The sequence below is a fragment of the Globicephala melas genome, chromosome 14 (genome assembly GCF_963455315.2).
Source record: "Globicephala melas chromosome 14, mGloMel1.2, whole genome shotgun sequence".
NCBI classification, from domain to species: Eukaryota; Metazoa; Chordata; class Mammalia; order Artiodactyla; family Delphinidae; genus Globicephala; species Globicephala melas.
The window spans coordinates 76314308-76333066 of NC_083327.1; the positions used below are offsets into that span (position 1 = coordinate 76314308).

At 40.5% G+C, this 18759-nt stretch overlaps 1 protein-coding gene across 5 annotated transcripts in view; it reads right to left on the reverse strand.

The window, feature by feature from the left end:
• The window catches only part of CNKSR3 (CNKSR family member 3), a 104503-nt gene that overhangs the window by 29446 nt on the left and 56298 nt on the right, over positions 1 to 18759 (reverse strand). For 4 of the 5 annotated variants that reach the window (XM_030853112.2, XM_030853113.3, XM_060283836.1 and 1 more), the window contains 3 exons: positions 10319 to 10482; positions 3354 to 3556; positions 2754 to 2841 (listed from right to left, as the gene is read on the reverse strand). In XM_030853112.2, coding sequence (XP_030708972.1) covers positions 2754 to 2841; positions 3354 to 3556; positions 10319 to 10482 — 455 coding nt within the window. Of the gene's footprint in view, positions 1 to 2753; positions 2842 to 3353; positions 3557 to 10302; positions 10483 to 18759 lie in introns of all 5 variants that reach the window. The other variant, XM_060283837.2, reaches the window with a different exon arrangement.

Genomic DNA, 18759 nt, shown 5'->3' on the forward strand with positions numbered 1-18759 from the left:
AAAGTTAATTAGCACAAGGAAGAAGAATGCCCTTTTCTTACGGAGGAAGAAAACAACAACTGTTTATCCTTCCAATCTCTAGAGGTACACACTCATCAGAGGGAAGGATGCAAAGAAAGTAACAAGAAAGAGGGGGGGAGAGTGGCAGTATGTGGAACAGAGAAAGAAGAAAGGGACAAACAAACGCCTGTCTTCACACACACGGACACAGAGAATAAAGACTCTAGGAGAACATGTTCCTTGTCACCAGAAATAAAGAGACACAGCTTTTATTCCTTCAATTCTCCAGGAAAAAAAAAAGCAATAAATGGAAAAGGCAGGTTTCTTCCTAAACAGTCAAAAGATCTTTTGCCAAGAAGTCTGGAGAAAAACTGCACTTCTCGCAGTTGTGAGAGGGTGTGAAACCCCTGGCAAATTCAGCCTTGCTGCTGCCACGACACCGCACGTGGAAAAAGACATTCCACTCATCCTTCAACTGTGCACACAAATTTTACTACTTGCCAAAGCGACTATGTTCTCCAATTACTACAGAAAACACACGTCCGTCAAGAGCTAAACATGTTTTTCAAACTAAGTTCATAAAATGACATTCCCATATATATTTACACATGGCCAGTCTTAATCCTTAAAAATTGCTCAAATTTAAATAAACTAAGAAGTACCAGAAATCCCAACATGTTTGTTAACTTTGTCGTCTTCTTAAGCCATCAAGTTCGGCTCCAGAAAAGCAGTACCAGAAAAGATTTTTATATTTCCTACTATAGGCTACTATTTCTTAAATAGGCACTGTGCTATACATATATCTTATTTAATCTTCATCATCTTTTGAGGTAGGTATTACTAGTTTTTAAATATTCTATACTAATTCTCTAGATATAACTTTGCATGAGTAAATGTGGTCACATACATGCTTTTTGTAAAAGAATAAGTGTTTTCTGTTCTTTGGCTTACCTCCCACATTCTCTCCCCACTTTTCTCCCAGCCAAAGTAAACCCAACTTTTCTTCCAAATTGCCCACTGTATTTATATATTCCTTTGTATATAGGTTTTCAGATGTACTGCATATTACAAATACATATATACATACATTTTAAAAATTTTTGGTCACCATTTGTCTTCCTCTTACACTTTTTTTCCCTTTTTTCTTACTCCACAATAACTTGTAGAAATTCCAGCACATCATCTGGTAAGGTAACTGTTAGTATTCCCGTTTTACAGGTAAGAAAATTGAGACTCATAAGTTTGAAGTGACTTGTCCAATGTCCCAGGGCTAAGTAATGGTAGCGGTAGGATTTGAACCCATAGCTGTCTGTCTCTGAAACATACGCTCAATGAGCACCAAAAGGAAAACGAAAACAAAAAATAAACACAAATAGAAACAATACCTGTTGTGTCCCTTAAGTTTGGGTTAAATTTTTCCTGATAAGCGACAAATTCTCAACAGCATATTTGTCAAAAGCATTATCTCATTCGTTGAAACACACATTTAAAAAGTACCATGAATCATGGGCCAGGCATCATGCGGCCCCAGTAAACAGGGGTAAGTGATGAGAATGCCCAGTGGGCACCCTTCTGAGTGGGATCTGTACCCCTGGGCAGCCCCTACCGCAAATGCCAGGACTTGGTGGCTACATGATGAATGCACCGTGATTGGTATCAGACTCTTTCTGTCAAGATTATTTTATGCACCATAAAAAAGAGCTGAATCTCAGAGCCACTTTACTGCTCTGAGCGTTTTCCTAAGAACATGGCCTCAAAAGCATAACGATGAAGTCCCACGTGCCTCAAGTTCAAGGGCTGCTCAGGACTGGACCTTAAACAACAGCCAAACTTCACTCTTCATGTTCCGGGAACAGACAGAAAGCACATAGCTTTTCAGAACTGCATCTATTTTATGGCATGGTTAGAACTGAGGAAAGGATGTTCTTTACTTTTTGCCAAATCACCAGTGGAAACAAATGTGCAATCACAGAATTTTCAAACCTAGTGAGATGTGAAAAAAGAACAAGTTCTTCCTTACATTTTATGGCCTCAACTCAATTCAAAAATAATTTTACAACAGTCTGCTACATGCCAGTTAATATCTTCCTGGCCTTCACTAAGATGTGAAGGTCTGGCAAATGAGCTGTGTGAGAAACTGACGTGTCACTTCCAAACCAGAACATTTGTCAGTGTGAGAATCACCCAGGTTCTCTGCACCTCTGCCCCAGAGACAAACAACATAAGATACTGGTTGTTCTGTTAGCCTACAACCTGAAGTGAGGCGAGCTGAAGCAGATCCCTCAGCTGACCCATTTGGATGTAGATAATCTAGGAATAAATTGCTGAGGTTTGGGGGCTGTTTGTTACTGAATCACCACCAAGCTCCTCCTGACTGGTAAACCTAACCACCAGAGGTCAGAATGAAAAGAAAATTAACAAGCAGATACAGTAACATACTCAGAACGAAGATTATGGTGAAATGTAGTTACTCCAGAATTTCTATTTAAAAAAAATTAAGCGCTCTAACATTTTAGAGGAAGTAAAGGGCTATTAGCTCAACTATTTTAAAGCAAAAGAAGGTAATCTTTGATGTAAAGGTCACTGGTCATTTTTCACAGAAACTATCTGTAAATTCATCTAACTTAAAGCCCTTCATCTCTCCCCAGCTCTGATGGGGGGAGAAAGAATGGTACTTCATACCTGCATGTAAACCCTTTGAAGAAAAGGAAAAGGGAAAAAAAGCTTTTAGAAAACACCAGTGACGTACTGACCTTCTGGACTGTAGTGGTCAGGTCCAAGCAAAGCTGAATGATTTTGTTCTTCGTTATTGAGAAATCAGTGATCCCTGTAAATGGAGCCCTAGGAAGCAACGAAAATTCTCTTTAAAAAAAAAAAGTGGAGAGGATGAACCCACTGGGATCCCACACTGTGTGTTAACAAGCACAGCTACACAACAGGCTGGTTTAAATTGTTATGTAACTGTTTCCTCTCAAGTAACACACAAAATAGGAATCTCAATAGAACAGAGACAGAGAAGTTCTAGATAACAACACATCCAAAAATGAGGCAAGAGAATGAACATCCCTTCAAAAGTCAACTAACAGCCTTCATACAAACCAATAACCAGTAACGTTTAACCTCAGTAAAACTCAACTTAAACTCTTCTCTAAGCTGAGGTTAATTTGTTCCTGCTATTCACCTCAGGAACTTCCAAAGGGACCCTAAAATGGACCACTGGCTCCAAACTCCTGGACAGGTCCAATGGCAAGGGCAAGAAAGGGATAAAGTTTCCTCTTCCTCAGGCAAAACACTGACTTCTATGCATCTCAGACGCTCCTTTTACAGGACAGTAAGGCACACCCATCACTTACCGGTCCAGCCAAGCTAACAAGGCCTTGGCAGCACCTATGAGCTCCACCACAGAAGTCAGGAACTCATTGGGGGGCTTGTGGGAGGTGTTCCCATCATAGGCTGGACTTTTTCTCCGGCTGCTTATGTAATTCTGTAAATTGTGGGAAGATGCTCGCAGCTTCAGAACCAAGTTTTTCATATTGTCAGTTTCGAGGCCGTAATTCTGGAAAACAAAATCAAAGGGAAACATTCAAAACAATCAACAACGTCCAAACTCTCATAATAACCAAAAACCCACTGAGTTACCTGAATAACTCCTATGTCAGCCACAAAACCCTACATGATTTGCTCACAGTGTTGATCTCACTCACATGGGCCACACCAGCCTTGCCTCTGTTCCTCTTGCCTCAGGGACTTTGTCTTGCTAGTTTCTCTTCCCGAAATTCTCCTCCCACAAAGGTTGGCATGGACAGCTCTTTCCTATCACATCCTAATTAGCCCAAATGTCCCCTCCTCTTCAAGGCTTCCAGGACCATCTGGAGCAGTTCCTCATCCTGGGCCCTAGTGACACTGAAAGCCTAATAATTGTTTGTTTGGGTTGGGAGGTGGGATTCCTGTAGATGGTAGAATGTTTAGCTGGCCTCTACTCGTTAGGCATCAGTAGCATCCGGTCCCCAGGTGTGACAAACAAAAATGTCTCCAGACACTGCCAAGTACCTCCTGAGGTCACTCTCTAGCCATCACCTCTGTCATCTCTGAACCACCTTGTTCACTGCTGTCTTTCTAAGTCGGATGCAAGGTCTGTGAGAGCTGGGCTCTGTGTGTATTACTCATGACTGCATTTCCAGGACAGCAGACGTAAAGCAGTCATTGAATGGAGGAATTTCCATCAGATAAAAGTCACACAGAAACAGAACAGCACTGACTAAACATCAGTTCACCTGGAAGGTCATTTCCATCTTGTGAGCTTCTAACCTCCGTTCTTTCTGAACAGTGTTTGACTTACCTGGATGCTTTTAAAAATTCCGTTTCACGTGACAATATTGCCCTAGACTACTCTCTTCCAGATAAAGAACAAATCCCAAGTAACAACAAGAAATGACATGTAAATCTGACATGACTCTGGGGGGAGGATGAATTTCAGTATTCAATTGCATGTACACATCCTAAATTGGCGTTTCGTCCTTTTTTTAAGAAAAAAGTGAAAATATTTCTGGGGTATATTAAACTGTGTCAATAGCATCCCAAAGCAAGAATGTGGTATCATTTAAAAATTGGTTATAATATATGGCCAACACTATTGAACACTTTATGCCAGAAACCGGGCTTAGTGCTCGGCAAATATTATCTCAGGTAGAACAGCGTATGAGGGTGGAAGTGATATTATCTCTATTTTGCAGGTAAGAAAACTGAGGCACAGAGACATTCCATAAATTCTCCGGAGTCACACAGCTAATCGGTGGGAGTCGGGAGGGATTCTAACCAAGGCAATCTGCACCGAGGGTGCAAGCTTTGGATCACGATGCTGTACATGCCCCCTTCCACACGCCCTGTCCAAGAACGGGCAAAGCGATGAGACAGAAACCAGGATGGGCACTGGACAAGCAAAAAGAGAAGTGGCCAGTCATCCTGGATCTAGCACAAACTAGCAAACTGTTTAACCCCCCTAAGTTCTATCCTGACCTGCTCCATCCCCTATGATGTGTTAGAAGCTTCTTTCAGCCAGCTTCGGCCAACCTGGACCTCCCTCTTCTGAGAGGCCGGTGGGCCCTCTTTGGATCTGATCACTGCTTTTGTCCCCACTGCATCTAGCCTGTCCCTTGGTCCCTCCTCTGTTATAGCCCCATCTCTAATGCCTCAGGGAGGGGTGAGCCATGTCCCCAAATCAAGAGACATAAAGCATAAATAAACCAGGGAGTCTGTGAGAACTTTTTTCTTTTGGCAAGATGAACAATGGTAAGTAGCAACAGTAACAACAAAAGACAATACCCTGAATGAAAACATTGCAAACTTTCATTAGATTTTATGTGAAGTTTAAATTTATGTGGCATGTTGCTTCTTAAAAAATAAAAAATATTTTTAAAAAATTTATACAGAAAAGAGTTAAGAACAATTATAAAGAAAAAAAACTCTTCAGATGCATTAACTGAAATTGTTTTTGTGAGCTTTAAAAAAAAATGTAAATTTCAGAACAAAAATGAGTCTTCTGTATTAACAGTGATGTTCCGTCTAAACTTGATATTCATTCTTTTTTTTTTTCACTGTCATTTTCTGGACACCAAAATATGGTATTGTCCTTCAGTAGAGAAGACAAAAATAAAAAGATGCATTGTCACCATGGCTTTTTTTTTTTTTTTTTTTTTGCGGTACACGGGCCTCTCACCGCCGTGGCCTCTCCCGTTGCGGAGCACAGGATCCGGACGCGCAGGCTCAGCGGCCATGGCTCACGGGCCCAGCCGCTCTGCAGCATGTGGGATCTTCCTGGACCGGGGCACGAACCCGTGTCCCCTGCATCAGCAGGCGGACTCTCAACCACTGCGCCACCAGGGAAGCCCCACCATGGCTTTTTAAATCAGAGAATCAAAGACTCAAAACTGAGTGGATAAAGAGCCACATGACACAGCCTGTTTTGAAGCACTTGTGACTATGATTAAAGGGAAGTGTCCCCTTATTCAGTCAGCCTGCCGACTTATAACAAGAGCTCTGAACTAAAAGCAGGAAACTCAGCTTTCTATAGCCAATGACACCATGAATTACTCGGAACTTTTATTACTGTAGACATTTATTTCTTGAACTCAAAGAGGATTAAATTCATCTTAGTGTTACAGGAAATTTTAAACCTCAATCTTCTACAAACCTACCACTTTTAATATTAAAATAAAGGAGAATGTAGCTTGTTAACTGGTTCTTTTCATTTCCATTCAGTTTCTCTGATTCTTTTTTTTTTTTTTTTTCCCAAAAAACAAATCACGGGACTAGAAGGATAGACAGATGTAGCTATAATAGATTATAATTTTATTTTATGTTTTAAGGTACTTCAGAGATTTTAATCAGCTTTATTAAGGTATACTTTATGATGCATAAAACTCACTAATTTTAAGTGCACGACATAATCAATTTGAACAAATGTATATAGTCACATAAGCACCATCACAATCACAACACACAACATTTGCATCGCCCCCAAAACATCCCTCATACCCCTGCATAGTCACTTTCCCCAATCCCCAGGCCCTGGCAACCTCTGATCTTCTTTCTGTCACTGCAGTTTTGCTTTTTCTATATAGATTATAATTTTAAAAAGCAGTAAAGAAGGAACAAAGAAAGGAAGGAAAATTCCATCCCCTTCCACCCCATTCCACAATAAGAAGAGAACAAGAAACTGATTATATTAGCTCCAAAGAACCTCTACTATAGAAACATAATCAGGAAAGGATTATTGACTTAAGTGTCCCACAATGAAAGACAGTAAATGAATAATTTCTCAGACCAGATCTGATTATTTTCACTAATCTTTTCCCTAATATCTGTCTCCTTCAGAAATTGCTTAACTTAAGATAAGGTATCAAGACAGTACAAACAAAGAAATGAAATGAATCTCCAAAAATCTAGACACGTACTACGAACCTTCCACTGAGATCTCACGTCATTAGAAGTTAGCCATCAGGGGTCATTTCCTGGTCTGGCTAGAGAAACAACACATGAGACAGGAGAAAAGGAAAGAGGCAGGTGCTCACTCTTCTGGTGTCATAAATTGTACACATTTTAGCTAAGGACAAACCTTACACAACTTCTCCGCCACTTTCTTTCCCCATTCCTACTAGCTCTGTCTGTGGTCTAACATACATGGTGATTAAGGAGTTTCACAGTCACACAATCAAATCCATTTTACTGACTTGGGTCAATTAAGTTTCAGCCGAAGAAGTATACTTCACAGTTTAATAAGTTCATAAGCAAGATCAAGTTAAATACAAATTGCTAGAATAGATTCCTCCTCCTTCACTATTTCTCCCCATAACAAAAAGGATACCAGTTTTTAACTGTTGCCATGGCTGGGTAAACGATAAACAGTGAGTCATCTCAGGGGTACACTCAGGGGTACACGAGTGCACAGAAGCACCCAGGGCAGGTAGATACGTTACAGGTATTTCACTTAAGCACACAGGTAGGTGGCATCACTTCATACGTGTATGGATTCCAACTTTGTTCACTTTCTCAGCCTACTTCAACCTTAAAAACGAATCTGCCCCTGCCTCGGTCTTTAGGAAACTAGGGTTTGGTTGATCTGGCAACGAAAATGGGTCTCACAATTACACGTTTTTACGCTCAATCCCACCCTAGAGACAAATGCTGTCCCCAGCAGAACTTTCTGCAATGATGAAGATGTTCTCTATCTGTACTATCCAAATATGGTAGACACTGGCCACAAGTAGCTACTGAGCACTTGAAATGTAGCTCTGTGACTAAGGAACTGAATTTTATTATTTCACTTTAATTAATTTTAATGTAAATAGTCACATGTGGCTAACAGCTACTGGAAAAAGCAGCTCTACAGCCGGTCCCAGTCACCCTCTGCCCCAGATAGAGGGAGAAAAATTGGGCTCCGACTCTGAACTCAATCCTGGGAAGTGGTCCTGGTTTGCCTCAGAAAACAAGTCACTCTCCTAAGCCACTCCAGCCAGCCAAGGTCAGTGTTCACAAAAGCGAGTTTTTCTCCTTGCTCCCTATCCAGAAGCAGCTCTTTGTGGCCCATCTGCTCATCGGTTTGGGAACCTTAATCAATAGCTATTCCCTATTTTAGATTCCTAAAGATCCTATCGGCACTTTTCTTTCCAAAACTTTCCAGTGGTTTTTGTTTTTTCCTCCCCATCTCTTACTTCTAATTCTACTCATTTCCTGTCCATCATAAAATCAACAGCCACTAAACTGTTTACATAAAAATGTCTTCCATAATACCAGGGACAACAGCAAACACATATTAACCATCCAGGGGATGGACAGTTCAAGGCAAAAACTTACCACCTATTTAAATACACAAAGATCTATATGGTGTGAATGGGTTAAACACAGTATATTCAATAGATGCATTACCATAAGAATATTTTAAAAGGAGATTATAGCAAGGCTAAAGATATTTTAGTGAAATGATCTAAAATCCTCCCCAACCCAGAAAAGCCACATTCATTTAAGAACTCTCTGTGACCCTCGTGTCAAATGCATTCACTGGCACTCTGCTACCCGAAACATGTCCAGAATGAGTCTGAGGTCAACACTTTGTCTACAAAGGAAATTAGGAGGAAATTGTAAGAGATAAAACACAGCTTTAGGTTCTGGCATTTGTCCAGCTCTGTTCACTTTAGTCTAATATTTTAAGAGGTAGGGAAGGGAGGAAAGCGGGGAGGCAGCTGTTATGTTAATTATCCCACTTGAGGTCCACAACGTGCCTCCAGTCCATCCTGCCTGCTCTCCTCCCACACTGTGGATTTCAAAGTCATTGACCTGCCCTCCAAGTCCTACCACAAAGTGAAAGAGACGATCTGAAATAGCAGAAAAGTCCAAAAAGTAATGTTCCCAGAAAGGACAAGACTAAACTCAAACATGTCTTACTGTATGAAAAACAAACAGTTTTAATAATAAACAGGACTCAGATATCTTCTGGGCAGTGCAAAACACTTACAGGTTAGTACACAGCCACATCTAGGGGAGCATCACTGTACAAACGGGGAAAACACACACCACCATCTCCCTGGAGGTCACAGAGCCAGGAGTGTGCAGCAAAGCCTGGATTAAAATGCAAAAGCCTGCTTCCCAGACCAGCTCTCACATCACTTGGCCACAGCATCTTCCTGGTGGCAGCTCATTTATCAACCACAAATAATTTCCCCATTACTTTCCTAAACAAGAGTAGCACATCTCAGAGCAGAAGACAAGGCTCTATCCACTTTAAGAAGAAGAACACGCGCAATGCAGCAAGTGTTAAAGAATCAATGGAACGCGGACCAGCAATGGCAAAATAATCGGGAGCACATTTTCTCCCACCATTCTCGGTGATATAATTGTATACACCCCTTGCTCAGGTTCACAGCGTAACTAAACCAGCCTGAATGCTGCCGAATTTGCCCAAATCCTGACAGTTAAGGAAACAGCAACCTTCGCATGGCATCACAGCAGACTGACAAGGATCCCACCCTATGCCAACCAATTTATAAACACAGTACCCTTGGAGGTGGTTTTAAACCATACCTAAAAGAGCTACTACCCACACGGCCACAGATGTAATGACGAGTCGGAACCTGGCAGGATTTAACTCACTCACGTTCAAGCCAAAACTCAGTCAGCTGCGAAATGTAACTAAGTTCACATTTTTTCCCATCTAGCTGCCATTTCACAGGTTGATTATTCCAAGCACCAGTATCAGTTATTGAAATATCACAGATATTTGTGAAACATAAAAATTCTTTTTATAGTAACAAAAACAGACACGAAAATCAGAACCCATTTGTCCTTTCAATATAGAAGATGACATGTTCATTCAGGACCATCTTCATCTTTTTATTCTTTTTGAAAAGAAAATAAGATGAATACAGAAATTTTTTCCATAGAAGGCCAACTTTTTCTGTAAAGGCCAAGAGAGTAAATATTTTAGGATTTGAGGGGCCACACGGTCCCTGTTATCACTACCCATCTCTGCCACGGTAGCACAAAAGCAGCCACAGATAACACTTAAATGAATGGGCATGGTTGCGTTCCAATAAAACTTTATTTACAACAATAGTGGGCCAGATTGAACTTGTAGGCCATCGCTTGCCAACTCTACCTAGCAAATGATTTCTTTTCTTCCCTTCTGATATTATCTTCAGCTCATGCTCCACTTCCATGGATCATTAAGAAAATGATGATAAGCTAAAGTGCAAAACTGTGGAGATTTAGAAGATGAGATTCTTAAAAACATATGGTGGTACAGATCACCTTTTACTGAACTAACCAGTGCACAGAGAAGGTCGACAGCCTCCAACACAAGTTCCTGGTGTCCAATTCGTGTGACACCCAGCTCCTCAAGATCCTGATGGGAAATCTGCAGCAGCTGCTCTCCATTTATCTTCTCCCGTTCAAACTTGTAGACATACTGCTGCAGGCAATCATCTAACCCTACCAAAAAAAAAAGCAAAAGGGTCCATTATTGTCATTTTTGTTCCTTTACTCAAAAAGATGCCCACATTTAAATCAACCTCAGGAACTGCCAATTATGCTCCACTATTTGATTGTCTATACAATGTATATTGCACCTGAAGGACATCTTTCAAGTGTGCCCTCATCTTTTTAAGTAGATTTTAAATCTAATGCACAGCTTATTTGTACAGCAGAAAGTAACACAACATTGTAAAGCAATTATACTGCGATAAAAAAAAGGTTAAAATGGTCAATTTTATGTGCTGTATCTTTTACCACCTTTAAAAAATAAATAATTAAAAATGTTTTATTTTTAAAAATGCAAAAAGAGAAATTTCAAATGGATCCTACACAATTTTTTTTTTTTTTTTTTTTTGCAGTATGCGGGCCTCTCACTGTCGTGGCCTCTCCCGTTGCGGAGCACAGGCTCCGGACGCGCAGGCTCAGCGGCCATAGCTCACGGGCCCAGCCGCTCCGCGGCATGTGGGATCTTCCCGGACCGGGGCACGAACCCGTGTCCCCTGCATCGGCAGGCGGACTCTCAACCACTGCGCCACCAGGGAAGCCCTATCCTACACAATTTTGACAGTTACCATCCCATTCCCTTTCAGCTAAAAGAATAAACACTAACCCCTGCTGACTTGAAATGCTAGTTATCTGTGCTAGACATATGTTTGTCTGTTTGCTAAGCAGTCTTCCTCTGGAACACCATCCCTCTCCCAGCCCATGTGATCCCAATGGACTTGCCAATCAAGATGCTTTGCCACAGTGATTGGCCACACTATTCTATCCATCAGCCAGTTATAGGTTCAGGGATGACCATGTGACTCAAGCAGAACCAATCAAAATCTTCCCTGATATTTGATATATGAACATAGGAAGACAAAGTCCCCTTCTTCCTTTCCAATTAGAAGTCATAAAGATACAAACTTGGGGATGCTGGCAGTCATTTTTCTGATCAGTTTTACAAAATAAATCTATTCGAGACAAAGAAGATGTCCCAGTAATATCCAACATGTCCCTGGATCTAACCCTACTTAAAGATACTTCTAACCCCAGCATTTTTTACTTAAATCAAAATAAATTCCCTTGTTAGCTTAAGCTTATCTGTGTTGAGTTTCTGTCCCTTGCAACTGAAAAAGTTCTGATGAATACAAGATCTAGAGGAGTAGGTACCAGCAGTGGTACCAGAGAAAGACAATGTTAAATGGGTTAGTTTATGGGAATTTTTCCAGGTCAAATACTACTGCCAACAGTGTTGTATTTTAATGTTCTTATATAATGATTAAAATAGGTAACCCTAAAAGAACTTGGGATTCTTTACTCCTGTATAGAGAACTCTCTGGTCAACACGTTAATGGTTTTACTGGAAAATCTTATACTAAATTAGTTGATCTATTTAAGCCCAAAAATAAAAGCCACCTTAGTGTTTTAAAAGGTAGATTTATATAAATTCAACCCCAACACAAAGGATGAAAACTCAATTTAACTAGAATAAAGTATGTGGAAGGCATGCTGCTGTCCCCTTCCCACCCAAACACACAAGCACACACACACTTCATTTAACTCTCACGAAAGCTCTATGCGGGTACTCTGAACCAGGAAAAGTAGACGTGGGTCCGGCACTTACTTCTGGCAGTACTAAGGTCCATGCATCTCAAAATCTGATATCCTAGGCTAAACGATATCTCTGCCCCAATTTTTTGAAAGTTTTGAAAGTGGCAAAAGCTTTCACCTCCTGATAAGATGTAGAAAGAGGAGCAATGTCCTGATAACTGTTTGGGACGATCAAATAAATACAGGAAGAGATTAAGAAAAAATTAATTTTATGATAACTAGTCAGAACCAACCCATCCTCCCTGGAGTGACATCTGTCTATCAGAGGGGATCTGTCACACAGCAGCAAGGTTGGGGACACTGATATAAACTCAGCTCTACTTTGATCGCCTCGAGCCACACGTGGCCTCCATGGCATGTGAGTGGGGCAGACAGTGGAGGCCACACAAGTCAGCAGGCATGGAGTATCATGCCACTGGGGCAGCCGGGGGCAGCTGCACAGAATCCAGCTGCAGTAGTCAACAGTGACAAGGGCCAAAAGCCGAGGAGAGCCTCCTTACAACTTTATTCCCATTTCATAGATGACTAAATTAGGGCTCGTGTAAGTTGCATAACTTGTCCACAGTCACATAGCTGGTAAGATGCCAAGAGAAGGATTTTGTCAGCCATTTTCTTCAGCTCAATACAGAAGAGCTCAAATTCAAATCAAGGTTTGTTGCCCCAAGCCCTGATCCTTTTGCATTCTACCCTGCAAACATGAGATGATAAAAATTCCTCTCCAAACACCTTCTTAAATCAGCAGTAAGGTCTAATTACAAAACAGTTATTATTAAAATAGAATCATGGAAACCTAGAGGTACTTAAAAGATACTTCACATTTTATTGAATGCAAAAAATTGGGGAAGTATGGACAAAAGACTAATTACTATGAATTTTTTGCCCTAAATGACTTAGCCAATTTTAAGCCAGATCAAACCAATATCTTACAATCTCCCCTCCTTCAGAAGGTTCTCTTCCTTTGCCTATTTTTAAGCTTTAAAAGGAATTTTTGTTTTAACTTGTCATAAAAATTTAAGACAGCTATATTGTCCATTTCAACCCTGTCACGGCTGAATTGATCTTCCTAAGATTCATATGTTGAAGTTCTAATCAGCAATACAATACCTCAGAACACCACTGTATTTGGAGGTAGTGTCTTTAAAGAGGTGATTAAGTTAAATGAGGTCATATGGATGAGCCCAAACCCAATATGACTGAGTCCTTATAAGAAGAGGAGACACACATACACAGACAAGAACGTGTAAAGACACAGGGAGAAGAAGGTATCTACAAGCCAAGGAGAGAGGCCTCAGAAGAAACCATCTCTGCTAACACTGTGATCTCAGACCTCTAGCCGCCAGAATTTCAAGAGAATAAATTCCTGTTGTTTCAACCACGCAGTCTGTGATACTTTGTTATGACAGCCCTAACAAACCAACACAAACCTACACTTTATTTCATGTTCATCCACATGCGATAAACTCTTTCCTAAAATAAACAAGGCCCAATGACCGAAAGAATTGCAATTCCTGTTTACTGTGCCAAGCAAGTTCTTTGCTCAAAATACGAGAACAAAACCAACTCATATTAGTTGTCATGTGCAGGATAAACCAGTCCATTAAGTGTAAAGTGAAGGAACCATGCACTATGGATGTTCGTAAAATTTCACCCTTGAATAATAAGTAGAAATAAAGATGAGGCCAGATTTCTCTCTTTTTTTTTTTTTTTTTTTTTTTTGCAGTACGCAGGCCTTCCACTGCTGTGGCCTCTCCCGTTGCGGAGCACAGGCTCCGGACGCGCAGGCTCAGCGGCCATGGCTCACAGGCCCAGCCGCTCCACGGCACGTGGGATCTTCCTGGACTGGGGCACGAACCCATGTCCCCTGCATCAGCAGGCGGACTCTCAACCACTGCGCCACCAGGGAAGCCCCAGATTTCTCTTTTAACTATGAAAAGTTTCACTGAAGAAACAGGATTTCAGAAATAGCTTCAGTGCATAAAGGAAATATTTCGGACACAGAGAAGAAGGTTGAGATGAAAGGTGTGATGAAGTTTCTGGATAGGACAAGAGGGAACTGAACAAAACAGCAGAACATCTGCCTGAGAAAAGGCAAGAATCTCCTTGAAGATTCTGAGGAATATAAATGGTCTGATCTCAACTAATCAGAAGATCCCTGAGATGTAGGAGAATTACCAAGTAGAAACACCATGTTGCTACCTACCCAAATACAGAATCTAGAGTGCCTTAAAGACTTTCCCCTATGGAAGCAGCCTAAATGCCCGTCAACAGATGAATGGATAAAGAAGATGTGATATGCATATTACTCAGCCATAAAAAAGAATGAACTAATGCCATTTGCGGCAACATGGATGGACCTTGAGATTATCATACTACGCAAAGTAAGTCAGACAAAGACAAATATCATATGATATCACTTATATATGGAATCTAAAAAAATGATACAAATGAATTTTGAAACAAACTCACAGACAAAGAAAACAAATTTATGGTTACCAAAGGGGAAGGGGTGGGGAGAGATAAATTAGGAGCTTGGGATTAGCAGATAAACACTACTATATATAAAATAGATAAGCAACAAGGGCCTACTGTATAGTACAGGGAACTATATTCAGTATCTTGTAATAACCTATAATGGAAAAGACTCTTGAGAGGAATAGAAATACATACATATATATATATATATGTATATATAACTGAATTACTTTGCTAAACACCTGAAACTAACACAACACTGTAAATCAACTATACTTCAATAAAAAATTTAAAAAGTAAAAAGAATTTCCCCTCAAGGGACATGTCTATTGAATATGCTAAGTTTTAAATAGTATTGTCTCCCGTTTTATTATTCCAATACAAGACGGCCTATTGTTCAGTTATCCTATTGTTTAGAATACAATTACACATTTATAAACAGCCAAATCAAACTATTACGCAGTCCCACGAAGGAGGGGAAAATCCCCAATTTCAAATAAACTGGTTTTAGAATTTGGAATACACAGTAGTACACTTTAACCTATTTGTCAAATGTATCTATTTACCAGTTCTTTGCTTCAAAGAACTTACTGAAAGTCTAGCAGCGCTGAGAGAAACACAGAATTAAATAAAATTAGATTAAACACATTCCATTTACACAAATTAAACACATAATTCAATGTGAAAAGAACCAGGAAGGCAAAGGACAGGGAGTTCCCACAGAATGGAAGCAGCAGGGAGAGACAGCCAGACTTTCTCCCCTCTTCCCAAACCTGTAAATGACCCTAAAATTTCAGAGAAATCCCAAAGGCAACAAGGAAAAAAAAAAAAGAAATATCTTACGATTTTTAAAAATACTATTTTATAATTTATATCAGAAAGCAACAGGGCAGTGGTTAAGAGCCTGAGTTCCAATCTCAATCCTACTTCTTGCTAACTGGGTACCTGGGGCAAGTTACCCAGTTGGCTCATTTGTAAAACAGAGATAATAACACTACCTACTACACAGATCTGTGATGAAAATCAAGTGTTAATAGTTATAAAGAGCTCAGAACACTATGAAGCAAATAATTACATATTTCGTTCGATTAAAAAGTGATTTATTCAGGTCGTCAGTCCCCTCGGTGTTCAAAACAAAAGTTGCTAGAGAGACACACAAACTCGCAAAAGCTTAGGTAGCCCCCTCTGGAACAGCATAAATTGGAGATAAAATAAAATCTCAACAGCCTTTCTTATTAGCTTCCCCAGAATATATTCCCAAATTTGGTCGTTTACCGTTATCATTGATCCTACCTAAAAATGTTTTAGGATTTATATATTGGAATACAAGCACCATGAAAGTAGAGTCTTCGTTTTTATTCACTGCTATTCCCCAGCATCTAGAACACTGCTGGTGCATAATGTTTGTGAAATAAATAACTGAATGCATAAGATAGACAAAGAACTTCATGTTCTTACCAATGCACAAGTCACCTGATTTTATTTTCCAACACAAGTGAGTCACTAAAATTAACAGAACTACTGATTGTGATATCAGGGTATTTGTTGCAAGTTTCAATGTTTCAAGATTAAAGGAGGTCATTTCTATACTGGGAAATATTATAAACAAAATGAAACCCCAAAACAAAACTCCAATCTTTGACAAGATACTTGCTCTGTACTAAGGATTAGTTTTTATTAACTAATTAATCTCTCCAAAATGTGGAAAGGATTGTGTACATGAAGATTAAGACATGAGAGTAAATGCCCCAGTGCAAAAACTCTAGAGCTATTCTCTTCTAATTTTCTGTACGAGACTGAAATCAGATTGTTGACTAGATCAGCCTCTGTCCTGGCAGGTGTGGCCCATGAAAAAGACATCCCAAAGCTATGCTTTCAGCCTATAGGCTCAAGGCAGCAAAACCTCTAATTCCACAAAGACAGTGAGCCCAGAGTTGTTCTGACAGCCCTTCACATCAAGTACTTTGATCATTAAAGTATTTTTAACCACAGGATTTTGCTTTATTTTGCTATGTTTTAAAGGAAATGTGTTGGTGTCCCGGTTCAAGATGGCAGAGTAGAAGGACATGCGCTCACTCCCTCTTGCAAGAGCACCAGAATCACAACTAACTGCTGAACAATCATTGACAGGAAGACACTGGAACTCACCAAAAAAGACACCCCACATCCAAAGACAAAGGAGAAGCTGCAATGAAACGGCAGGAAGGGCGCAATCACAATAAAATCAAATCCCATTACCACTGGGCGTGTGAATCACAAACTGGAGATCACTTATACCACAGAAATCCAGCCACTAGAGTGCAGGTTCTGAGCCCCACAGCAGGCTTCCCAACCTGGGGGTCTGGCAACAGGAGGAGAAATTCCCAGAGAATCAGACTTTGGAGGCTAGCAGAATTTGATTGCAGGACTTCGACAGGACTTGGGGAAAAACAGACTCCACTCTTGGAGGGCACACACAAAGTAGTGTGCTCATCAGGACCGGGGGGGAAAGAGCAGTGACCCCAGAGGAGACTGAACCAGACCTACCTGCTAGTGTTGGAGGGTCTCCTGCAGAGGCTGGGAGTGGCTATGGCTCACCATGGGGACAAGGACACTGGCAGCAGAATTTCTGGGAAGTACTCCTTGGCATGAGCCCTCCCAGAGTCCGCCATTAGCCCCACCAAAGAGCTGGGTAGACTCCAGTGCTGGGTCGCCTCAGGCCAAACAACCAACAGGGAGGGAACCCAGCCCCACCCATCAGCAGACAAGTGGATTCAAGCTATACTGAGCTCTGTCCACCAGAGCAAAACCCAGCTCTACCCGCCACCAATCCTTCCCATCAGGAAGCTTGCATAAGACTCTTAGATAGCCTCATCCACTAGAGGGCAGACAGCAGAAGCAAGAAGAACTACAATCCTGCAGCCTGTGGAACGAAAACCACATTCACAGAAAGACAGACAAAATGAAAAGGCAGAGGGTATGGACCAGAAGAAGGAACAAGATAAAACCCCAGAAAAACAATTAAAGGAAGTGGAGATAGGCAACCTTCCAGAAAAATAATTCAGAATAATGATAGTGAAGATGATCCAGGACCTCAGATAAAGAATGGAGGCAGAGATCAAGAAGATGCAAGAAATGTTTAACAAAGGCCTAGAAGAATTAAAGAACAAACACCTAGAAGAATTAAAGAACAAACAAACAGAGATGAACAACACAGTAACTGAAATGAAAAATACACTAGAAGGAATCAATAGCAGAATAACTGAGGCAGAAGAACAGATAAGTGACCTGGAAGACAGAATGGTGGAATTCATTGCCGTGGAACAGAAGAAAGAAAAAAGAATGAAAAGAAATGAAGACAGCCTAAGAGAACTCTGGGACAACATTAAATGCACCAACATTCACATTACAGCAGTCCCAGAAGGAGAAGAGAGAGAGAAAGGACCCAAGAAAATATTTGAAGAGATTATAGTCGAAAACTTCCCTAACATGGGAAGGGAAATAGCCACCCAAGTCCAGGAAGTGCAGAGAGTCCCAGGCAGGATAAACACAACGAGAAACACGCTGAGACACATAGTAATCAAATTGACAAAATCAAAGACAAAGAAAAATTATTAAAAGCAACAAGGGAAAAATGACAAATAACATACAAGGGAACTCCCATAAGATTAACAGCTGATTGCTCAGCAGAAATTAAAAAGCCAGAGGGAGTGGCACGATATATTTAAAGTGATGAAGGGGAAGAACCTACAACCAAGATTACTCTACTGGCAAGGATCTCATTCAGACTCGATGGAGAAGTCAAGAGCTTTACAGACAAGCAAAAGCCAAGAGAATTCAGCACCAACAAACGAGCTCTACAACAAATGCTAAAGGAACTTCTCTAAGTGGGAAACACAAGAGAAGAAAAGGACCCACAAAAACAAACCCAAAACAATTAAGGAAATGGTCATAGGAACATATATATAGATAATTAACTTAAACGTGAATGGATTAAATGCTCCAACCAAAAGACACAGGCTTGCTGAATGGATACAAAAACAAGACACATATATATGCTGTGTACAAGAGACCCACTTCAGACCTAGGGACACATACAGACTGAAAGTGAGGGGATGGAAAAAGATATTCCATGCAAATGGAAATCAAAAGAAAGCTGAAGTAGCAATTCTCATATCAGACAAAATA